The 25752-nt window shown below is 41.6% G+C and overlaps 2 protein-coding genes across 18 annotated transcripts in view; one reads left to right on the forward strand and one right to left on the reverse strand.

The window, feature by feature from the left end:
• Window positions 1–25752, reverse strand: part of ZNF529 (zinc finger protein 529) — a 62439-nt gene that overhangs the window by 19701 nt on the left and 16986 nt on the right. For 2 of the 6 annotated variants that reach the window (XM_063614143.1, XM_063614144.1), the window contains exon 3: window positions 12552–12691. The exons of 1 other annotated variant lie outside the window; for it this stretch is intronic. Coding sequence is in view for 3 of the 5 variants with exons in the window: in XM_055239674.2 (XP_055095649.1) it covers window positions 8838–8851 (14 nt within the window). In the remaining 2 variants the exon portion in view is untranslated. Of the gene's footprint in view, window positions 1–8837; window positions 8898–9525; window positions 9790–12551; window positions 12692–25752 lie in introns of those variants that run through there. 3 more of the 6 variants (XM_055239674.2, XM_055239673.2, XM_055239672.2) reach the window with 3 other exon arrangements.
• ZNF382 (zinc finger protein 382) overlaps window positions 9873–25752 on the forward strand; it is a 180781-nt gene continuing 164901 nt past the window's right edge. For 3 of the 12 annotated variants that reach the window (XR_008650338.2, XM_055239648.2, XM_055239655.2), the window contains exon 1: window positions 13759–14392. Coding sequence is in view for 2 of the 12 variants with exons in the window: in XM_055239648.2 (XP_055095623.1) it covers window positions 14269–14392 (124 nt within the window). In the remaining 10 variants the exon portion in view is untranslated. The other 9 variants (XR_008650341.2, XM_055239667.2, XR_010114856.1 and 6 more) reach the window with 8 other exon arrangements.

Genomic DNA, 25752 nt, shown 5'->3' on the forward strand with positions numbered 1-25752 from the left:
ATGCTGGTTACATCACACTACTTGACTTCAAGCTATACTACAAGGCTACAGTAACCAAAATGCAATGGTGTTGGTACAAAAACAGACACACAGACCAATGGAATAGAATAGAGGACCTAGAAAGAAAGTCACACACCTACAACCAACTGATCTTTGACAAAGTCAACAAAAATAAGCAATGAGGAAAGGACTCCCTATTCAATAAATAGTGCTGGGATGACTGGCATATGCAGAAGAATGAAACTGGACCCATACCTTTCAACATATACAAAAATTAACTCAAGTTTGATGAAAGCCTTAAATGTAAGAACTAAAACTAAAAATCCTAGAAGAAAACCTAGGAAATACCCTTGTAAACATCTGCCTTGGCAAATAATTTATGACTAATTCCTCAAAAGCAACTGAAACAAAACAAAAATTGACAAATGAGACCTAACTAAAGAGCTTCTGCTCAGCAAAAGAAATTATCAATAGAGTAAACAACAACCTACAGAATGGGAGAAAATATTCACAAACTACACATTTAACAAAGGTCTAATATCCAGAATCTACAAGGAATTTAAACAATTCAACAAGCAGAAAACAATCCCACTAAAAGTGGGTAAAGGAGATGAACAGACCCTTCTCAAAAGACATACAAGCAGCCAACAAACATACTTTTTTAAATGCCCCACACCACTAATCATCAGAGAAATGCAAATCAAAACCACAATGAGTTAGCCATCTCATATCAGTCAGAACGATTATTGTTAAAAAGTCAAAAGTAACAGATGTTGGTGAGGCTACCGAGAAAAGGGAATGCTTATACACTGCTGGTGGGAGTGTAAATTAGTTTAGCCACTGTGGGATGCAGTTTGGAGATTTCTCAAATAACTAAAAATAGAACAACCATTTGACTCAGCAATCCCATTACTGGGTACATACCCAAAAGAAAATAAATCATTTTACAAAAAAGACACATGCCCTCATGTTCATCACAGCACTATTCACAATAGCAAATACACAGAATCAACCTAGGTGCCCCTCAACAGTGGCTTGGATAACGAAAATGTGGTATACATATGTCATGGAATACCATACATAAAAAAGAACAAAATCATGTCCTTTGAAGCAACATGGATGTAGCTGGAGGCCATTATTCTAAAAGCATTAATGCAGAAAAAGAAAATCAAATACTACATGTTCTCACTGCTAAGTGGGAGCTAAACACTGGGTACAGATAGACATAAATATGGGAACAATACACACTGCGACTGCTAGAGGTGGGAGGAAGGGAGAGAAACAAGAGTTGAAAAACTATTGGGTACTAGGTTCACTACCTGGAAGACAAGATCAATTGTACTCCAAATCTCAGCATCATGCAATATACTCATGTAACCAACCTGCAAATGTACCCCCTGAATCGAAAGTAAAAGTTGAAAAAAGAAACCAAAAACAAAATGAAGGAGAAACTAAAACATACACAAGTAAACAAAAACTGAGGGACCTCATTCGAAGACATGCCATAATAGAAAAGTTAAGGGGAGCCCTGCAAGTTGGAATGAAAAGACAGTAGAAAGTAACTCAAAGCCACGTACAAAAATGAAGAACAGGCCGGGCGCGGTGGCTCATACCTGTAATCCCAGCACTTTGGGAGGCCAAGGCAGGTGGATCACGAGGTCAGGAGTTCGAGACCAGCCTGGCCAACATGGTGAAACCCCATCTCTACTAAAAATACAAAAATTAGCTGGGCATGGTGGCACACACCTATAATCCCAGCTATTTGGGAGGCTGATGTAGAAGAATTGCTTGACCCCGGAGGCAGAGGTTGCAGTGAGCAGAGATTGTGCCACTGCACTCATGCCTGGACGACAGAGTGAGACTCTGTCTCAAAAAAAAAGAAAACAATGATAAAAGTAGCTAAATAGGCAAATACAAAAGTCTATTGCATCTTGGGCTTGTAGGTCCTCTTTATTTCCCCAATATGATTTAAAAGACTAATGTGTAAAACAATCATTATAAACCAATGTTAAAGGGCACACAATGTATAAAAATGTAATCTGTGACAAAACAACATGAAGAGGAGGAGAACTGTACAGGAACAGAGTTTTGTATACAGTATTAAAGCTAAGGAGTGTGCAGCACAGTTTTGACTCAACAGGTCTGGAATTTTGTTTGTTTGAGACAGGGTCTCTCTTTTGCTCCGGCTGAAGTGCAGTAGTGTCTGGAATGTTTAAACCCTGCCTATTCCAAAGAAAGTTCTAGCCCTTGACTAACACCTAGAAGATAAATTCTGGCCCCGGAATAGCCAGCTTTTATTAATTTTAATGTGATCCTTTCACTAGTGGGAAAACAACAACAACAACACTTTTCTGAGTTGTGTGAGTCCATCTAGCAGTCAGTGAACCTGAAAGTGGTCTTGGAGTTCCCTGACCAAAGTCTATTAATTCAAACCAGTTATTTGTAAATGTAAAATATTCACTGTAATCTTCAGAACACATGCTAAGAAAACAATCAGCTTATATAAAAGAAATGACAAGGGAATTAAAATGGTACAGTACAATAAGTCAATTAAAAACAAAAGAAGGCCAGGCGTAGTGGCTCATACCACCTATCCCAACACTTTTGGGAAGCTGAGGCAGGCAGATCGCTTGAGCCCAGGAGTTCAAGACCAGCTTGGCCAACATGGTGAAACCCTGTCTCTACCCAAAATACAAAAAATTAGCCAGGCATGGTGGTGCTCACCTGTGGTCCCAGCTGATGGGGAGGTGGGGGGCGGGGGTGGGTGGGGGCTGGGTCTGGGGTGGGAGGATCACTTGAGCCCAGGAGGTTGAGGCTGCAGTGAGCTGTGATTGCACCACTGAACTCCAGCCTGGGTGATGGAGTGATACCTTGTCTCAAAAAAAAAAAAAAAAAAAAAAAAAAAAAGGACCAGGCCTGGTGGCTCATGCCTGTAATCCCAGCACTTTGGGAGGCCAAGACAGGTACATCACCTTAGGTCAGGAGTTTGAGACCAGCCCGGCCAATATGGTAAAATCCCATCTCTACTAAAAATACAGAAATTGGCCTGGTGTGGTGGCAGGCACCTGTAATCTCAGCTAGTTGGGAGGCTGAGGCAGGAGAAGGGCTTGAAGGAGGCAGAGGTTGCAGTGAGCTGAGATAGTGCCACTGCATTCCAGCCTGGGAAACAGAGTGAGCTTGTCTCCAAAAAAAAAAAAAAAAAATTCATATGACATTGCAAGAGATTCAGAATACCCAAAACAAAGCTGGAAGACTGATATTTCCCAATTCAAAACTGACTATAAAACCACAATAATCAAGACTGTGGGGCATGGAATATGGATAGATATACTGATCAATGGAATAGAACTGAGCGAAAATTTAAACCATTGTAACTAGGGTCAAGTGATGTTTGACAAGGGTGCCAATCTAATGAAATAGAGGAAAGAACAGTCTTTTCAACAAATGGTGCCAGAAAAATTGAATATCCACATGCAAAAGAATGAAATTGCATCACTCCTTAATAACACATAAAAAACATAACTGAAAACAGATCAATGACCCAAATATAAGAGCTAAAACTATAAAACTCTTAGAAGGAAATGTAGGGGTAAGTCATCATGAACTTATATTTGGCAATGGATTCTTTTTTCTTTTTTTGAGATGGAGTCTCACTCTGTCACCCAGAGTGGGGTACAGTGGCGCCATCTCCGCTCACTGCAACCTCCGCCTCCCAGGTTCAACTGATTCTCCTGCCTCAGCCTCCTCCCGAGTAGCTGGGATTACAGGTGCCCGCCACCATGCCTGGCTAATTTTTGTATTTTTAGTAGGAGATGGGGTTTCAACATGCTGGCCAGGCTGGTCTCAAACTCCTGACCTCAAGTGATTCACCCATCTCTGCCTCCCAAAATGCTGGGATTACAGTCTGAGCCACTGCATCTGGCCTATATTTGGCAATGGATTCTTAAATGATGACACCAAAAGCATAAGCAGCAAAAGAAACTTTTGATAAATTAGGATTTATCAAACTAAAAGCTTTTGTGCATCAAAAAATCATTATAGAAGAAACTGATAAGACAGCCTGCACAATGTGAGAAAATATTTGCAAATCATATATCTCATAAGCATTTCACATCCAGAATACATAAAAACTCCTACAATTCAGCCCAACAAAAAGACAAACAACCCAAGTTAAAAACTGGCAAAAGACTTCAGTAGACATTTCTTCATAAAAGATGAACAAATGGCCAACAAGTACATGGAAAGATGCTCAAAATCATTAGACAATAGGAAAATAATAACAGAACCATGAGAATAACATCAGCAAGATGGCAGTTGAGGAAGCTTCAATTCCCTATTCTCTATTGAAACACTTAAAAAACAACTAAAGACTAGCTAAAATATCTTTGTAAGGGTCTGGAAATCACTCAAAGACTATAACTATCAAACAAATGCCCAGTCAAGAGCAAGCCACATTCAAAATGGTAGTGAATTTGTTGATTATGTTACTTGTGTCCTTACTCCATCTCTAGTGCAGCCTGGAAGAAGCAGCCCAGTTCCCATTTCCCTCCTTCAGGCCAGAAGGAACAAAGCAGAGCTTATCTGGAACATGCTAATCTGTCTGCGGGCTCCTTGAGGTACTGAGGTACTGGTTTCTGGTTTCTGTTTTGTCTGATTTTCTTTTTTTTTTTTTTTTAAGACAGAGTCTCGCTTTGTCATCCAGGCTGGAGTGCCATGGCGTGATCTCGGCTCACTGCAACTTCTGCCTCTCGGGTTCAAGCAATTCTCCTGCCTCAGCCTCCTGTGCAGCTGGGATTACAGATGCACACCACCACACCTGGCAAATTTTTGTATTTTTAATAGAGACGGGGTTTCACTATGTTGGCCAGGCTGGTCTTGAACTCCTGACCTCAAGTGATCTGCCTGCCTCGGCCTCCCAAAGTGCTGGGATTACAGGTGTGAGCCACTCTGACTTTTGAGTTTCAATATGTAAAAAGCTGCACAGCTCAGATCTCAGGCAGGTAAAGGCCACAAAGGACAGTGGTTGGCACTGCCGTGCATCAAAGCTAAAACACTATTAAAACTAGAAATAAGTGCAGCAGCACTGCAGGGTATAAGATCAATATGCAAAACTCAATGATATTTTAATTGCCTGGACACCTGTGGATACTTGGAGCAAACGATTACAGGTGGAAAAATATAACATCTAGGGCCTAAGAAGCAGGGGTGAGACCCTATGGAAATTAAGGCATTTGAAAGCAGCTATGCATATTGGGGAAACTGGTAAAAGCACATACACAGGTATAGGCACAGGCACGCTACAGACCCAGGAAAAACATAAGACCTTAGACTTTCACCCTGAGATGATCCCAAGGCCTTAATTAGTGAAGATCTTCTCCAATGGTCTGCAAAAATTAGGAGAAGTAGCTGTTTCTTCAAATGCTCAGTTTTCAACAAAAGACTGCAAGGCATACAAAGACACAGGAAAACAGGGTCCATTCAAAGGAGCAAAATAAATTACCCTTGAAAAAACAAAAGCATTGGAGTAACTAGAAAAAGGCTTTGTAAAAACTGTCTTAAATATGCTTATAGAGCTAAAGGAAAACAGAGAAAGAACTAAAAAGGAAATCAGGAAAATGACATATAAATAAGTGAGATATCAACAAAGAGAAATAATTACTTTTTAAAAAACGGGCTGGGTGTGGTGGCTCATGCCTGTAATCCCAGCACTCAGGGAGGCTGAGGCGGGCAAATAACATGAGGCCAGGAGTTCCAGACTAGCCTGGCCAACATGGTAAAACCCTGTCTCTACTAAAAAAAAAAAAAAAAAAAAAAATTTAGCTGGGTGCGGTGGTGCACACCTGTAGTCCCAGCTACTCAGGAGGCTGAGGCATGAGAATTGCTTAAGCCTGGGCGGCACAGAGGTTGCAGTGAGCCGACATCACACAACTGCATTCCAGCCTGGGTGACAGGGCAAGACTGTTGCAAAAAAAAGAAAAAGAAAAAAACGAAGAATTGGCTCAGAGTGCTCAAACCCTGCATATTCCAAAGAAGAAATGGTCCTTGACCAGCTCCTGGGAGATAATCTCTCAGCAGTTAGAGTATCTTGCCTGATTAACAGAGTCTATGTGTATCTGAGGTCTTAGCCATGCCAGATAGCTTTTGTTAACGATGTGGTTTATGGTAAATACCTGTATCAATCTGACTTCTGGGTAGGCTTGACTAAGAAGGTAAGGTCAGTGCACAGAACCTTCATGCCCACATGACTGATCGTCAATAAAAACCCCCGACACGGGCCAGGGCAGTGGCTCACACCTGTAATTCCAACACTTTGGGAGGCAGAGGCAGGTGGATCACTTGAGCCCAGGAGTTCAAGACCAGCTTGGGCAACATGGCAAAACCCCATCTATACAAATAATACGAAAATTAGCCGGGTGTTGCGGTGTGCACCTGTAATCCCAGCTACTCGGGAGATTGAGGTGGGACGATCCCTTAAGGCCGGGAAGTAGAGGCTGCAGTGAGCTGTGACCACACCACTGCATTTCAGCCTGGGCGAGAGAGCGAGACCCTATCTTAAAAAAAAAAACAAAAAAAACTCCACAAGAAAACAAAGCAAAACAAAAAACTCTGGAAACCATGGCTTAGGAGAGCTTCCCTGCTTGGCCATGCTTCACATTTGTATTTGCACATTGTTGCTGGGAGAATTAGGTGCTGCCTGTGCAACTGCACTGGAAGCTTGCACCTGGTTTCTCCCGGTATTTGCCTTACGCAACTTTTCCCTTTGCTGATTTTAATGTGTACCTTTTCATTGTAATGAACAATAACCATGAGCATAACAGCTTTTCTGAGTTCTGTGAGTCCTTCTAGCAAATCATCAAACCTAAGACAGTCAAATTGCCTTAAGTTAATAGAACATTTGGCCGGGCGCGGTGGCTCACGCCTGTAATCCCAGCACTTTGGGCAGCCGAGGCGGGCGGATCACGAGGTCAGAAGATCGAGACCACCCTGGCTAACACGGTGAAACCCCATCTCTACTAAAAATACAAAAAATTAGCCAGGCGAGGTGGCGGGCACCTGTAGTCCCAGCTACGCAGGAGGCTGAGGCAGGAGAATGGCGTGAACCCCGGGGGGCGGAGCCTGCACTGAGCCGAGATTGCGCCACTGCACTCCAGCCTGGGTGAAAGAGCGAGACTCCGTCTCAAAAAAAAAAAAAAGTTAATAGAACATTTGCAAATCTGGCTTTAAAAAAATTCATTTCAAGTGCCCATCAAAATTATATTTTCATGCTCTTGATTTACAGAAAATGTATGGGGAATACTAAGAATCTTCACAAACCAGCTTTTTTCTTCCCTTGCAGATAAGGACTTAAAGTGCCAGGGCTTTATTAAATTCTCTGGGGTTATGTCCATATTAATGTATCTAGGCCTCACAAAGATCCTAAAGCACTAATATAATTATTGTCTACATTCTACAACAAGAAACTGTAAAGCAGAAAAATGAGTAACTATTAACCCCTTTGAAATGTAGTGTGAACATATAACTGAATTTTAAATTTTTTTCTCTTTTCCTAAGCTAATTAATGCAGGATTACATTTAATTTTAATTAATTTAAATTTAAATACAAAAGCAATATAAATGTTTTTCTATTAAACGCAACTTTACTGTTTTGGTAGGACTATAATTCACCTAAACACTGAAAATTTAGCATCCACATTGAGACATGCAATAACAACAAAACATATACCAGATTTTGAAAACTTGGTATAAAGATATGAGTGTAAAGTATTTCAGTGTATTCATATCATCACATGTTCAAATAATATTTTGGATATATTGGTTTAAATAAAATATATTACCAAAATTAACTTCAGCTGTTTCTTTTCCTTTTTACAATGTGTTTAAAGCTGGGCGCAGTGGCTACGCCTGTAATCCCAGCACTTTGGGAGGCCGAGGTGGGTGGATCACCTGAGGTCAGGAGTTTGAGACCAGCCCAGCCAACATGATGAAACCCTGAAACCCCATCTCTACTAAAAATTCAAAAATTAGCCAGGCATGGTGGCAGGCGCCTGTAATCCCAGCTACTTGGGAGGCTGAAGGAGAATCACTTGAACCTGGGAGGCAGAGGTAGCAGTGAGATGAGATCGCACTATTGCACTCCAGCCTGGGCAATAAGAGTGAAACTCTGTCTCAAAAAAAAAAAAAAAAAAAGTGTCTAATGGAAATTTTTAAATTACCTAAGTGGCTTTATATTATATTTGCATTAGACTGTGCTGCTTTAGACTCAAACACCACTGTATCAGGCTGCCTCTCACAATCTACACCAATATGTGGTCTGAATTAGTCACACTGCCAAATCTCAAACAAGATTTGGTTGTCACGACTTAAATCCCCTCATGAATGTTCTGGAAAAACTCCCTGCCCTTGTTGACATAGCGTTCTCTGCACAAAACTATCATATTCCCACTCCTAAATGTCTCCAAAGCCAACTTTGTCACTTACTGATTAATACCTACCATCTCCTATCTTGCTTTGCTTGCAAATCAAGTCTGTAAATAAGATCAAAGGTATCTAGTGTGCTGTTCTACTTAATCACTCATCTCCTCCTTAACAAATTACATTCTAAAAAAAAGTTTTAACTTCTCCTCCAGGAGTTGTATTTCTATACCATAAGAATCCTTTGGAAAAAAAGCAGCACATGGGAGAATTGAATGATTTACCTAATGGGTATGTGAATATTCAATGAAAAGGAAATGGGCATTTGGAAAGGCAATGGAGGACAAGGGGACCCATCTCTACGGTCTTGTTAATTGGGAAGGGAAAGCCAAGGGACCAGGTAAATGAACAAAAAATAAACTAACCTTGAGTTGGCCATTAGTACCAGTGCTGTCTTCCACTTCAGGGGGCCTTCACTTGCAGAACTACATAACCAACAGGGAGAAAGGACTCATGACATCCTGGACTGGTTAAATAAGAACATGCTGTTCACTACCAGAAAAGCCCATCACACATAACAAACACACCCAGATCGAAGAGGGAAACTAGAATACTGTCGACTCCTCCCCACACCCGAGAAAAAGGTACGACCGATGCCTAGAGGTGTACTCTTAAGTTCACAGCAGTTTCTAGGGAACACAGCCCAGGAAATACTGTAGTTCTTTAATGTATAAATGGCCTCCAAATTCATGCAAGGGGAGTTATTCCAGTAATGAATACTACACCTATGCCTTCCCCTTCACGTCTTCCCAGGAAACTTCATTTATCTATCTTATCTATCTACCTATCTATTATTTATCATTTATCTACCTTTTATATATCATCTATCTAATCTATATGCGTGTGTGTGTGTGTGTAAGACCTCACGAAGAGATTACATCACAGAGTCGGAAAAATGACGCTTTACCCAAAACAAACTCCTACAGGCTCATGGAAAAAAAAAACACACACACACTTCTACCCCGTTCACGCTTACAGTTGGTCACAACAGTGCTGTCACACAATCACGTCACAGTAGACCAGGGTCACACGATGGGCCCCGCCCCTACTCACCGTCCTATGAGTCCGATAAAACAGCACCCACGGCACACACTAGGGTCTCCGTCTCACACACACACACACACACACCACAATGACGTCGTAACAAACAATAGCAATAACAACCATCGTCCGCAGCTCCCGCGTACAGAGGCCTCAGGCTCCCGGCTCCACGTGGACCGACCTCGCCCAGCAGCACGGGGCCACTTCACCGCGAGCTCCTCCCGCAGCACGGCCCGGGTTACCTGGACTCACCAGGATTAACTCAATAACCACAACACCGGAAAGGGAAGCAAAGGTCGAAGTTCATCCGCGGCCCTGGGGCCTGTGGGAAACGTAGTCCAACAACGAAAGCGCCCTGAAGCTCAAGCGGAGCCCGCTGGCCGCAGGGGCCGCACCACGCCCCAGACACCGGAGTTTCCGGGTGCGCAGACCCTTGCCCTCAGCAGAGGCTGCCGCTGCGCGTCCCCTAGGCGCCGAAGAGGCGGCCGTTGGTCCCCGACGGCAAGGTGAAGTCGAGGCAGTAATCGGGAACCCAGGTTGGGAGGACAGAATGGGCAACAGGAAGCTGGGGCGAGGGTGGCCTTGGGGGAGGTGGGGGGCCGCGGAATTCTAGGTGGCCCCTGCCTCACCTCTGGAAAGAACCGGAAGCCCGGGCCAGAGAAGGTGAAGGGAGTCGCGGACCCGGCTGCTCAGCCGAGGAGGAAACCCGGACCCCAGACTGAGGGAGGCCGAAGAAGGAACTGGAGGGCCGAGTTGGGAAGGCCTGAAGCAGGTACCGGCTTTAGGCTGGGGAGGGTCGAGGGGAGAACTCGGAGCCTGAGTCGGGCGAGGTTTTGCTCCACTCTGGCTTCGAAGTGTGGGGGCCTCAGGATGTGACCCGTGGTCGTAAACCTGAGGGTTACTTGGAGTTTTTGTCCGTTTTGCACCATGAGAAAGGCCCCAGATGGAATCTGGCAGGTAGCGGCGGCTCAGTGTGTGTGTGTGTCTGCCTTAGGGCGTGTTTTACACTGTTGACGAAAAGACTCAAACTCTAAAGTATTTGAAGAGACTTATTCTGAGCTAAATATGAGTGACCAATGGCCGGTGGCCCAGCCCTCAGGAGATCTTGAGAACCTGTGCCCAGGGTGGTCGGGTTATATGTGGTTTTATACCTTTTAGGGAAACATGAGACACCAAATACATGTAAAATGTACATTGATTCCCTCCGGAAAGGTGGGACAGCTGGAAGGTGGCTGGCCTTCCAGTTCATAGGTAGATTCAAAGATTATTTGATTGGCAATGGTTGACAGAGTTATTGACGTAAGACTTAGGAATGTCTCCAGGTAGCAGGCGTCACAGAGAGTAGATTGTAAATGTTTCTTTTCAGACTTGGGGTCTTTTCTATCAGTAATTCCAAAATGGAGGAGGGTATAATGAGGCATGTCCGACCCGCCCACCCCCGCCTTTCCATCATGGCTCTACTAGTTTTTCAGGCTAGGAATGCCCTGGCCAAGAGGAGGGGTCCATTCAGATGGTCTGGGTGTGCTTAAGATTTTATTTTTGGTTTACAACACCACCACCACCGGAAAGTTTGCTGGTGTCCTTTCCAGTCAGTTTCAAAGCAGAGACAGCCCTAGTTCTGATTTGTGTCACTGTAACTGTCATTTCCGGAATTCCATATTTCTCCTTTAGTTTACCCTAATGTCTGTGAGATTTCATGTGTAGTTCATTTTTCTTTTTCTGAACAGCAGTCCATTGTGCAAATATACCACAATTTGTGTAGTCATTTTTCTGTTGTTGAACATTTGGTATATTTACAGGTTTTATACATTACGAATAAAGCTGGCACGTTTCCATTTCTTCTGGGCAAATACTTAGAAGAAAAGTTGCTGGGTAATTGGTAAGTTTACATTTAACTTTCCAAGAAGCTGATAAGCCTTTTAGAATGATTAGTTGTGATTTGTGTGTGAGATTGTGTAACCGGAGTAAGTAGTTTCTGAGTTTGCTTTGCTATTTTCGTATGGAATTACGAGATGGGCTCAACAGGGTTGTGAATGTCATGTAGAGTCCATAGGATTGTGGCTTTGTGGAGTAGGTGAGATCACAGGAAACTGAATGTGTCTGTACTAATTGTTATTTATCATGGTTTTGTGCGTACATTCCATGATAACAAAATGGATCACTATGTATGTGATGTTAATGACTGAAGAACTCTGTTTCTCTGGTGTATTTCATTTTGCTTGCAGAATTATGACAGTTTCTAATAGCTAAAATATCATAAGCATTGGAAACTAAGAGGTAAAATTATAATTTCTAGATGACAGGGTTGCATTACCTGGAAACATCATACAAACTAAATCCAATATGTTGAAATGAGGAGGACTCCATATGTAACACAGAAGAAAAATACTTTCATCCCCACCACTTTCAATAGTTATATAGATTTGAGGTCCCCTCCCACCCCCCACCCCCCACCTCCCCCCACCGCTTGCCCCTGGATGAAATTGAGGGTGATTTAATGCCCTCCTAAATCACTTTAAGCCAAGTAAAAGTACTTGAAATACTAAAAATCACAAGGTCAACCTTGTAATTAAAATAGTCATTTTCTAATTAAAATATTTACTGTAAAAATCAAATTTCAAACTTTATTTAAAAGAAAAATTTCTTTCAACTGTCTGGAGCCTACAGTGTAATTACTTTCTTCTCTACTTCCCCAACCTGTATTACTAAATAGTTACTATCTCGCATAATGATTAATATTTAATAGTAAATGTTTATTAGTTAACTAGGCAGGTTTAACCAAGTTATTATAGAAACTCTAAGAGGTTTCACGTGTTTTTGTTTTGTTTTGTTTGTTTTGTTTTGTTTGTTTTTTTTTGAGATGGAGTCTTGCTCTGTCGCCCAGGTGGGAGTGCAATGGGGTCGTCTGGGCTCACTGCAACCTCCGCCTCCCCGGTTCAAGCAATTATCCTGCCTCAGCCTCCTGAGTAGCTGGGATTACAGGCACCCGCCACCACGCCTGGCTAATTTTTGTATTTTTAGTAGAGACGGGGTTTTACCATGTTGGCCAGGCTGGTCTCCAACTGCTGACCTCTTGATCCACCCGCCTCCGCCTCTCAAAGTGCTGGGATTACAGGCGTGAGCCACCACGCCTGGCCTCACGTGGCTTCTTTTGCTCCCTTCTCTCTGTGTTGTTCACCTTAAAAAAAAAAAAAAAAAAAAAAAAAAAGAATCCAAAAGAGCAAGGGTCCTTTCCTGCAAATTATAAAAGCTATGGCTGAGAATGTTTCTTCTCGCCTTTCTGAAATACCTTTCCCCCAGGATACCTGAGCATTTGCCTACCATGAAACTTCCATGAGATAGGATTCTCCATTTTCTTTTATACTAGTCAAGATAACCATGTTGCCTTCTCCAAGTTTCCCTTCTAATTGTAACTACTGTTCACTTAATAATTGGATATTTCAGCCGGGCATGGTGGCTCATGCCTGTAATCCCAACACTTTGGGAGGCTGAGGCAGGCGGATCACAAGGTCAGGAGTTCAAGACCAGCCTGGCCAACATAGTGAAACCCCGTCTCTACTAAAACTACAAAAATTATTCAGGCGTGGTGGCCCGCGCCTGTAGTCCCAGCTACTTGGGAGGCCGAGGGAGGAGAATTGCTTGAACCTGGGAAGCAGAAGTTGCAGTGAGCGGAGATCGCGCCATTGTACTCCATCCTGGGTGACAAAGCAAGACTCCGTCTCAAAATAATAATAATGATAATTGGATATATCACTCAGCACTCCTTTTCACTCCCATAAACAGAAACATATTCCCTTGAATTAAATAAGCATATATTCCTTTCATAAACCTTTTTCATACAGATAGTGATTTGATGTCTATGTAGTGAGTACTCAGGAGAGCCCATACAGGGGAAAGCCTCATCATGTCCACATATCTCAGTTTACTAGTGAGTGATTCTACTTTTTCTTTTTTTTTTTTTTTTGAGACAGGGTCTCTCTCTGTCACCCAGGCTGGGGGGCAGTGGTGCAATCATGGCTCACTGCAGCCTCGACCTCTCAGGCTCAAGTGACTCTCCCATTTCAGTCTCCTGAGTAGCTGGGACCACAGGCATCCACTACTATACCTGGCTAATTTTTGTATTTTGTATTTTAGGTGGAGACAAGGTTTCGCCACATTGCCTGGGCTGGTCTCGAACTCCTGAGCTCAAGCAACCCGCCCTGCTTGACCTTCCAAAGTGCTAGGATTACAGGTGTGAACCACGGTGCCCGGCCCTACTTTCTATTGAAGTAGAATGGGTAGATCACATTATTATTAACAGTATATGGGAAGAGGGAGGTCCTTTCATGTTACATTGTCTTCCCTTTCCCTTCTGGGTCATGTTGTACCACTGTTTCCCTTCTAGTCATATCCCAGGGGGCCTTGTCCCATTTATACAGCTCCATTCTAGTGGTCACCAGAGGCATGGGAGTAATCTGATTGAAAGATAAGATAGAAGAGTGTACTCTTTTTTTTTTTTTTTTGGAGACAGAGTCACCCAGGCTGGAATGCAGTGGCATGGTCATGGCTCACTGCAGTCTCAAACTCCTGGGCCCAAGCAATCCTCCCACTCAGCCTCCCGTGTAGCTGGGACTACAGGCACATGCAACCACATGCAGCTATTTTTTTAAAATTTTCTGTAGAGATAGGGTCTCACTATGTTGCTCAGTTTATCTCAAACTCCTGGGCTTAAGTGATCCTCCTGCCTTGGCCTCACAAAGTACTAGGATTACAGGCATGAGTCACCACACTCAGCTGAACTCTACTCTTTATGTTCAGGAAAGCACTGGAGAAGAGAGAGGACAAGAGAAACAGGTCCGTGGTGACAGGAGCCTAGGAATAGAGCAGGCCTTTAGTCTTGGTGAAAAAATAAGTGGTATTCTAAGCCTTCCTTTGGACACTAATTCAGTACTACCCACTCTTTTTGTCTTGTCCATTCCTTCCTTACATTTTTTTACAAATTGAAGAACTCAATCTCTTATTTTTTTTTCTATCCTTCAAGTGAGGGGCAAGAACAAAGAGTGTGGAGGAGATTTTTTTTTTTTTTGAAACGGAGTCTTGCTCTGTCACCCAGGCTGGACAGTGGTGCTATCTCGGCTCACTGCAACCTCTGCCTCCCAGGTTCAAGCAATCCTCCTGCCTCAGCCTTCCAAGTAGCTGGGACTACAGGCACATGCCACTGCACGGAGCTAATTTTTTATATTTTTAGTAGAGATGAGGTTTCAACGTGTTGGACAGGATGGTCTTGATCTCTTTTTTTTTTTTTTTTTTTTTTTTTGAGACGGAGTGTCACTCTGTTGCCCAGGCTGAAGTACAGTGGCGCGATCTTGGCTCACTGCAAGCTCCGCCTCTGGGATTCACGCCATTCTCCTGCCTCAGCCTCCCGAGTAACTGGGACTACAGGCGCTGCCGATGCCCGGCTAATTTTTTGTATTTTTAGTAGAGACGGGGTTTCACCGTGTTAGCCAGGATGGTCTTGATCTCCTGACCTTGTGATCCCCCCGCCTTAGCCTCCAAAAGTGCTGGGATTACAGGCGTGAGCCATTGCACCCCGCTGAGGGAGATTTTTTTTTTTTTTTTGAGATGAAATCTTGCTCTGTCGCCCAGGCTGGAGTGCAGTGGTGCGATCTTGGCTCACTGCAACCTCTGCCTCCCGGGTTCAAGCAATTCTGCTGCCTTAGCCTCCCTAGTATCTGGAATTACTGGCATGCAAGTGCCACCACACTTGGCTGATTTTTGTAGTTTTAGTACAGTTGGTTTCGGCATTTGGCCAGGCTGGTCTCAAACTCCTGACTTCAAGTGATCTGCCAGCCTTGGCCTCCGAAAAGTGTTGGGATTACAGGTGTGAGCCACTGCACCAGGCCACATGTAGTATTAAGTTGGGTATTTGCGCCCGGAGGCAGTGGCTCATGCCTATAACCCCAGCACTTCGGGAGGCTGAGGCGGGTGGATCACCTGAGGTCAGGAGTTCGAGACCAGCCTGGCCAACATGGTGAAAACCTGTCTCTACTAAAAATTAGCCAGGCATGGTGGTGGGCGCCTGTAATCCCAGCTACTTGGGAGGCTGAGGCAGAGAATTGCTTGAACCTGGGAGGTGGAGGTTGTAGTGAGCCGAGATTGCGCCATTGCACTCCAGCCTGGGAGACAGAGTGAGACTCCGTCTAAAAAAAAAAAAAATACTACATGTGTGAATTAGAAATTCTAAGCTGAGAAATCTACTTAAAATTGGTCAAGAAAAAGATACACATTAAGTATAAGAAAGTTGGCGTGGCTATAGTAATATCAGATCATAAGCCTCAAAACAATGTATATTGCAGGAGATAGGTAACAATCATAAAAGAGCAGGTCATTAGGAATTTGCATATACATTTGTCACTACAGGGATACATTCTGAGAAATGTGTCATTAGGTGATTGCATCATGCAAGCATCAGAGCACACTAACACAAACAGAAATGGGGTAGCCTACTATATACCTAGGTCATATGGTATAGCCTGTTGCTCCTAGGCTACAAACCTGTATAGCATATTATATGGCATATAGCATACCTGTATTGAATGCTGTAGGCATTTATAACACAGTGGTATTTGTGTATCTAAACATAGAAAAGGTACAGTAAAAATACTGTATAAAATATTAAAAAATGGCACACCTGTACAAGATACTTGCTATGAATGGAGCTTGCAGGACTGAATTTCTGGGTGTGTCAGTGAGTGGGTTGTGAGAGAATGCTAAGGACTAGGACATGACTGTATACTACTGTAGACTTTACAAGCAGTACACTTAGGCTACACTAAATTTATTTTTTAAAGTTTTCTTCAATAATAAATTAACCTTAGCTTCCTGTAATATTTTTACATTATAAACTTACTATTTTTTATCTTTCTGTATTGTAATAACACTTCACTTAAAACACAAACACATTATATAGCAACACAAAAATATTTATGTCCTTATTCTATAGGCTTTTTTCTATTTAAAAATTTTTTTATTTTAAAAATGTTTGTTACGTTTTAAACTTTCTTGTTAAAAACAAAGACACACACACTTTAGCCTGGGCCTACACAGGGTCCAGAGTATCAGTATCACTGTCTTTTACCGCCAAATCTTGTCCAACTGGAATGTCGTCTTCAGGGTTAAAAATATGCATGGAGCTGTCATTGCCTATGAAAACAATGCCTCCTTCTGGATACCTCCTGAAGGACTTGCCTGAGGCTGTTTTACAGTTACTTTTTTTTTTTAATAAGTAGAAGGAGTACAGTCTAAAATAATAATACAAATAGTACAATAAATTATATAAACTAGTAATGTAATCACTTAGTATTATCACCTATTATGTATTATATATAATTGCATGTGCTATACTTTTATACAACTGGAAGCACAGTAGGTTTATTTATACCAGCGTCACCACAAACACCTGAGTGACATGGTGCATGACAACATCCACAAGTGATAGGAATTTTTCAGCTCCATTGTAATCTTATGGGACCAGCATTGTATATGTGTCCATCATTGAGTAAAATGTTGTTTACATGACACATGACTGTATGTGTTCATCAGGAATATGTATGCTGGTATGAACCTATGATGAGAGTGTTAAATTTCTTGAAGCAAAAACTAACAGAACAAAAGAAATAGACAGATCCACAAGCATAATTGGAAATCCACAATTATATCTCAGTAATTGATAGCACTTGTAGGCAAGAAATTCAGTAATATATGTAATCAGCTCTTCATATATGCAGATTCAACCAATGGCAACACACAAATATTCAGAAAAAACACAATGACAGTAAAAAAAAAAAAATACAAATTTTAAAATACAGTATAAAATTATTTACATAGCATTTACATTGTATTAGGTATTATAAAAAAATCCAGAGATGGTTTAAAGTATACAGAAGGTTGTGCATAGGTTATATATGCAAGTACTACACCATTTTATATAACAAATTTGGGCATCTGCAGGTTTTGGTATCCTGGAACCAGTCCCCTGTGGATAGCAAGGGACAACTGTATAGAAGATCTGAACCACACCAGTCAACATGACCTAATTGTTGTTTACAGAACACCATACCCACAATTGAAAAATTACATTCTTTTCATGTACATGAACAGTCTCCACGAAAGACTATAGGCCGGACCATAAGTCACAATAAACTTCAAAAGATGGCCACATTACGGGGAATGTGCATTAGAAACCAGTAATAAGAAACCTATACAATCCTTCAATACTTGGAAATTAAATAACACACTTCTAACTACAGATCATTGAATAAATAAGGGGAAAATGTTTTGAAATATGAAAAAATGACAACACAGCATATCAAAATTGGAAGGACACAGCTAAAGCAGAGTTGAGAGGAACTTTAAGTACTTAAATAAAAAAAGGAGAAATTCATAGCAGCATTATTCACAATAGCCAAGAAATAGGTACAACCCACATGTCCATCAGTGGTTGAATGGATAAACAAAATGTGGTAATATGATTTGGATATTTGTTCCCTCAAAATCTCACATGGACATGTGACTCCCAGTGTTGGAGGTGGCGCCTAGTGGGAGGTGTTGGATTATGGGGTGGATCTCATGAATGGCTTGGTGTCCTCCACATGGATATGAGTTCACCCTATAGCTAGTTGTTTAAAAGAGTCTGGCACCTCCTCCCTCCCCCTTTTGTTCCCTCTTGCCATGTGATATGCTAGCTTTCCCTTTGCCTTCTGCCATAATTGTAAGCTTCCTGAGGCCTCACCAGAAGCAGACGCTGGCACTATGCTTCTTGTACAGCCTATAGAACCATAAGCTAAATAAACCATTTTTCTTTATAAATTACCCAGCCTCAGGTATTCCTTTATAGCAATACAAAACAGACTAATACATGTGGCATATACATACAGGGTAATATTATTCAGCCTTGGAAGGAAATTTTGACATATGCTACAATGTGGCTGAACCTTGAGGATATTCTAACAAGCCAATCACAAAAAGATAACTACTTATGATTCCACTCATATGAAGTATCTAGAGTAGTCCAACTCATAAAATCAGAAAGTATTACTGGTGTCCCACTTTTTGGCTATTAACGCTTGTAGTGAGAGAGTTTGTAGGTTTCTTGTCGTGGTTGCCAGGGGCTGGCAAAAGGGTAGTTATTATTTGATGGATATAGTTTCACATTTACAGGATGAAAAAGTTGTGGATATTGGTTGTACAAAAATGGGAATATACTTAATGCTACTGAGCTGTACACTCAAATAGTTAAGATGGTAAATTTTATGTTACATGTATACTTTGCCATAATTTTTAAAAATGAAGAAAGGCTTAAACAAGAATAATAAACATGCTATATGCTAAACCAAAAGTCGAAAAAAAGAAATAAAGATGGGCATAAATCGGCTGGGCGTGGTGGTTCACGCCTGTAATCCCAACACTTTGGGAGGCCGAGACGGGCAGATCACGAGGTCAGGAAATTGAGATCATCCCGACTAACACGGTGAAACCCCGTCTCTACTAAAAATGCAAAAAATTAGCTGGGAGTTGTGGTGGGCACCTGTAGTCCCACCTACTCGGGAGGCTGAGGCAGGAGAATGGCCTAAATCCGGGAGGTGGAGCTTGCAGTGAGCCGAGATCGCGCCACTGCACTCCAGGCTGGGCGACAGAGCGAGACTCCATCTCAAAAAAAAAGATGAGCATAAATCAATTAAGTAGAAATAGAAAGCAGACCATTAAGAAAATGAACAAAACAGAAAGTTGTTTATTTGAAGGTATTTTAAAAATTGATAAATCCCTAGTAAGCATAATTAATAAAAGAGAAAACACAAATTACCCTTGTCAGGAATAAAAATGAAGATGCCACTACAGATCCTACAGACAGTAAAATGATAAGGCAATATTATGAACAATTTTATGCCAATAAATTTGACATTTTAGATGAAATTCATCCATTCCTTTGAAAGCACAGCTTCTCAAAACTCTTGACTCAAGATGAAATAGAAAAACAGAAAGTCTGTATCTAATTTTTTTTTTTTTTTTTTTTTTTTTTTTGAGACAGGGTCTTGCTTTGGCACCCAGACTGGAGTTCACCTAGACTGGAGTCCAGTGGCATGATCATGACTCACTACAGCCTCAACCTACTAGGATCAAGTGATTCTTCTCCTGTCTCAGCCTCCCGAGTAGCTGGGACTACAGGTGGGCACCACTATGGCCAGCTAATTAAAAAAAAAAAAATTTAGAGACAGGGTCTCACTTTGTTGTGCAGGTTGGTTTTGAACTCCTGGGCTCAAGAAATCCTCCCACCTTGGCCTCCCAAAGTGCTGAGATTTCAGGCATGTGCCATGACACCTGGCCTAAAATTTTAACTTTTAATAAATAAAAATCCATACATACAGAACCAGGTTCAGCTCCACTGAAACCCCTGCAACTCAGCCAAAAGTAAATGTAACATGGTTTTGAACACTCTCTTAATCCAGGGCACATGAAAAACCCTTAAAAACAAAAACAAAAACAAAGCAGACCTCTGCCCCACCGAGATGAGCTCAAAAACAAAAATTACAAACAACAAGGAAATAACCATCATAGGAGGGTCAGCAGAGTAAATAAATAATAAAGTTGGCACCTACAAGAACTGCATATAATATGACAATATGAAAGAATATGAAATGTTTTAAATGGAAAAAAACTCATAATGAAAGCACAATACTTAAAAAGAATCAGTAGATTTAAAAAATAACCAAAGAAAATTTCTAGAAATAAAAAAGATCTTAAATATAGAGAACATAACAAGCACAGCTCAAAATTAATGAACTTAAAGATATATCTGAAGAGATTACCTATAATGCAGCACAGAGATAAAAAGTGAAATACAGATGAGAAACTGAGACATGGAAGAAAATAAGAGGGCCCAAGACACATCTAATAAATATCATAAAAGGAGAAAAAGGAGGAGAAGCATCAGAAGAAAAAGTGGTTTACAACTTTTCATAATTAAAGTCAATTTTAAGATGAGGAATCAAAATGAGTGTCAAGTAGGATAATGAAAGTGGATCTAACACCTAGACACATCACAGTGATAATGCAGAACAGAAATCTTGAAAAGAAGAAAGGGAGGGAAGGAAAGAAGAAAAACAGAAAAGACATGCTACCTAAAAGGAAAGATGATTGGGCACAAGATGTCAGAAGACAGGAGAATAATACCTTCAAAGTGATATAGGAAAAGTAGCAATTAAGAGTGGGGCAAAATAAAGACATTTTCAGACAAAGATAAGGTTTTTTTCATAGACTCACTGGAAGAATTTCTAAAGGATGTGAATCAGCAAAAAGAAAAACCCAGAAAGAATGAGACAAAATTTTAAATGATGAGCAAGGAAATTGGTAAATATGTTGGGGATTCTGTTTACTAAGTAATGATGATTACTTTTTATAGAATTTCAAAACAAATTAGATCAAAAGCACCAGACAAAAATAAAAAGAGGCCGGATGCGGTAGTTCACACCTGTAATCCCAGCACTTTGGGAGGCCAAGATGGGCAGATCACTTGAGGTCAGGAGTTGGAGACCAGCCTGGCCAACATGCTGAAACCCCATCTTCACTAAAAATACAAAATTCAGCTGGGTGTGGTGGTGCTCACCTGTAATTCCAGCTACTCAGGAGGCTAAGGCAAGATAATCGCTTGAACCCAGGAGGTGGTGGTTGTAGTGAACCGAGATCGCCCCACTGCACTCCACCCTGGGTGACAGAGGGAGACTCTGTCTCAAAAAAAAAAAAAGAAAAGAAAGAAAGAATGTACCTACAGCATTCTAAGGTCTTTTTTTATTGCTCAAGAAGGAGATACCAATTAGTCATTAAGTCAAAGATGCAAGGTTAAGAGTAACTTCCGATAGTAAAGCAATACAATATCTTATTTTTAATCCAGTGCAGGGGAAAGGAGAATAAAGAGCACTTAATTGATCTCATAGAAGTCAATAAAGCATAAAGGCAGCAGCAAGTATAAGCCTGATGAAAAAGAAAGTGGGGAAGGAGATGGGTCATTGAGCTAAGGGGAGGCCTGGTGACAGCTCTTGGAAGATGAAGTCTGACCAGAATAGCATGTAAGTCAATCAGGTTGCTGTGGCCAAAGTGCATGGTCCTTGCCTCTGAGTTTGTGGTGGGGAGAAACAACAAACCAACACTAAACATGGAGGAAAGAATTAAAGACTCAGGCCTATCAGTTTCCACTCCCTGCCCTCCCATTACTCCCAGTTTAAAGGTTTACAGGGGCTCATGGATGAGTGGGAAGTTTTTGCAAAGTTTGATAGAGAAATGAGCTGCCTCTTGACCAGCAGAGAGCCCCAGATTCATTCTCATGTGGAGTAACTGAGCTGCAGGGCAGTCAGTGTTCCAGAGCCCTGTGCTCACAGATCTAGCTACAATCCCCACCTGCATTGTTTTTAGTTGTGTATATCCCTTAATGAGAACCTCATTCTCTTCTGATGTAAAATGAAGACAGGCATTTCTGCTCAACCCATTTCATCTGTAAATGGAGGGAATAAGTCTTTATGAAATGAGACAAAGTATATTCAGTGTCTGCAGTGCAGTCAATAAATAAGTGTCTTTCTACCTGTTTCTCACAAAACTGAAATAAAAGCTGGAAAATTGCTTTGTAAACCATAAGGCACTATGCATACAAAAGAGATTACTATGAATTTTTCCTAAGTGATTAACTCATGACTCCTTTTCATACTCCTCAGCAGTCACAACATTGGGAGGCTGGATTTTGGTGGGATGGAAGGTAACGAGGAGACTCTGGTTTCTGGCCAGCTCCAGGACTGGATGTGATGGTTAACGATACTTAACATCACCACACAGCTCATTCCCTAGCTGGCTCAGTACCTATGGATCTCTAAGCAATGTCTTAACATTTACGCCTACATCTGCTAAGCTAAGTATGTACTGTTCCTTGATTTACATGCCACATCGATTATTTAAGGGGTTCCAACTGTGGATCATGAGGCAGAAGAGGTGACAATGAAAGGTCAGGCAAATACAGGAGTGTCCAGTGTGGAACACAAAATCCCATCCTGACTATAAAACATTATATGCTGTTTATTACATTTTAACTTCAAAAATTATCGACTCCATTTTCCATTTCCTTGTAATATATATTGAGCTTTTCAGTCCTGTTTTGTCATCATGCAAACAAGTAAAATTCTTAAGAATGCAGACCCACCTAATAGTACTAAAAAGGAATCTTTAAAAAATATGGAGATGTCTTCTCCCTATGGAGCTACAGGGGAAAAGACACCACTCTGTGTCATAAAATCTATTTAAACAGTTGCCGGGCACAGTGGCTCACACCTGTAATCCCAGCACTTTGGGAGGCCGAGGCAGGTGGATCATGAGGTCAGGAGTTCAAGACCAGCCTGACCAATATGATGAAACCCCGTCTCTACTAAAAATACAAAAATTAGCCAGGTGTGGTGGTTCGCATCTGTAATCCCAGCTACTCAGGAGGCTGAGGCGGGAGAATTGCCTGGAGCTGGGAGATGGAGGCTGCAGTGAGCTGAGATCACGCCATTGCACTCCAGCCTGGGCAACAGAGCGAAAGTGAGACTGGGTCTCAGAAAACAAACAAACAAAAAAGCTATTTAAAAGAACCTGATATGATAAAGTATTGAATTGAGAACATTCATTGAATATCAACATTACTCTCCTGTTCAGTAGAGAGATAACTCTGATCATCCTCAGCTATTTTCCTGTCTATAATTTGCTTATTTGTATTATTTGTGCAAAGGAGTCTTTAAGACCTCATATTTCAATAGTAATCCTAAATCCTGTTGTTTATGTCATAATTTGCTGCCCTGATAATGCTTAAACTCATCTCTGTTTTTCTAAAAGACATAAATATGTATAAGGTTTCTATATTAAGAAAAAAGACAAGTATGCAGTTTCTGTTTACTCCTATCATGCATAAAGGTATAATAAAATCCCATGAGTGGCTGGGCGTGGTGGCTCATGCCTGTAATCCCAACACTTCAGGAGGCTGAGGCAGGTGGATCACTTAAGGTGAGGAGTTTGAGACTAGTCTGGCCAACATGGTGAAACCCCGTCTCTACTAAAAATAGAAAAATTAGCCAGGCGTGGTGATGAGCACCTGTAATCCCAGCTACTCAGGAGGCTGAGGCAGGAGAATCACTTGAACCCAGGAGGCAGAGGTTGCAGTGAGCCAAGGTCATGCCACTGCACTCCAGCCTGGGTGTCAGAGCAAGACTCCGTCTCAGGAAAAAAAAAAAAAAAAAAAATTCCCATTAGGGAAATGCACAACAAAACAATAATGAGATACTATGAATACACCTACTACGATGGCTATAATTTATTTTAAAGTGTTGGGAAGGATGTTGAGAAATAAAAACTCTTTTACCCTGCTAGTGGGAATGTAAAATGGTCCAGTTGCTGTGAAAATCAATCTGGCAGTTCCTGAAATGGTTAAACATAATATTAGCATATAATCTCCAGTTCTACTCCTCAGATCTACCTGACAGAAATGAAAACATTTCCACACTAAAACAGGCACATGAATCTTCACGGCAGCATTATTCACAGTAGCCAAAAAATGGAAATAACCTAAACATCCGTCAGCTGATGAATGGGTAAGCAAGATGTCATATCCTTATCACACCTTAGAATATTATTCAGTCATAAAAAGGAAGTAATAATGATACACATTACATGGATGAACCTTCAAAACATTATGGTAAGTTAAAGAAGCTAGTCATGAAGGATTTACATACTGCATGACTCCATTTATACGAAATGTCCAGAACAGGAAAATCTGTCAAGAAAAAGCACATTAATGGTTGCCTAGGGCTGGAGGGCATAGGGGTTTGGAAGTCAGAGTTAAGGGGAGCTGGATTTCTTTGGGAGGTAAATATGATCTAAAATTGTGGTGATGCTTGAGCCCAGGAGTTTGAGACCAGACTTGCCAACGTGGTGAAACCCTTTCTCCACTAAAAATACAAAAATTAGCTGGGTATGGTGGCGTGTGCCTGTAATCCCAGCTATTTGGGAGGCCGAGGCAGGAGAATCGCTTGAACCCGGGAGGAGGAAGTTGCAGTGAGCCGAGATCATGCCACTGCAGTCCAGCCTGGGTGAAAGAGCAAGACTCTCTCAAAATAAAATAAAATTGTGGTGATGAATGTATAACTCTGTGAATATACAAAAATCCATTGAATTTTACACTTTAAATGGGTGAATTGTGTGTGAATTATGGCTCAATAAAGTGGTTTTAATGTGTCTCATGCCTTAAGGGATTACTCGTTTAGTATATGGCCTCCAGTAGTGGTTTAATGAAATTCCGTGGGAGATCTCTTGAGCTTTATTCAGAGCGTTGTTTTACCCTTCTAGCGTCCACTCCCTGCTGTCTTTGCATAGGAGAACCACAGTCCTGTATTCAGAGGTAAAAGTGGATAAGTACCTCATGATTTGAGGGTGGGTGTGATGGAAAGAGAGTTGTCATTCACTTGGTCTGCCCTGTTCCCTAAGTGTATGTTTGCTTCCCACACCTCTGTAATCCTTGGTCTGAAATGAGTGCTATTCCACCTCAGGAACATACTGATGACCCCCAGCACTGTGAAAATCAGAACAGTGAATGACAAGATTCGAAAGGGCCATGACAAATATTAGGGAAATGGAAAAGTAGAATGAGATCCATTCATTGTGGATCAAACCTAACAGACAATGGCAGCAAGAAGTGGGGAGAGAAGAGAAACTTTCTCTGGAGTCTTGCCTATTCTGTGCCTCCAACAATATGCCCCTTCCCCATACCTTGCCCAATGAATCTTCATCTGTATCCTTTGTAATATCCTTTATAATAAACCAGCAAACATAAGTAAGTGTTTCCCTGAGTTCTGTGAGCCACTTCAGCAGATTAATTGAACCCAAAGAGGGGGTTGTGAGAACCCCATCTTTTTTTTTTTTTTTTAAGACAGGATCACACTCTGTCGCCCAGGCTGGAGTGCATTGGCACAGATCACTGCTCACTGTAACCTTGAATTCCTGGGCTCAAGTGAGCCTTTCACCTCAGCCTCCCAAGTAGCTAGGACTACACAGGCTTGTAGCTCCATGCCCAGCTAATTCTACTTTTTATTTTCTTGAGGCAGGTCTCATTATGTTGCCCAGGCTGGTCTTGAACTCTTGGCCTCAAGTGATCCTCCAGCCATAAGCCACTGTAAATGTCTGAGAACGTCAACT

Source organism: Symphalangus syndactylus, chromosome 13, assembly GCF_028878055.3.
Source record: "Symphalangus syndactylus isolate Jambi chromosome 13, NHGRI_mSymSyn1-v2.1_pri, whole genome shotgun sequence".
In the NCBI taxonomy this organism is placed as follows: domain Eukaryota; kingdom Metazoa; phylum Chordata; class Mammalia; order Primates; family Hylobatidae; genus Symphalangus; species Symphalangus syndactylus.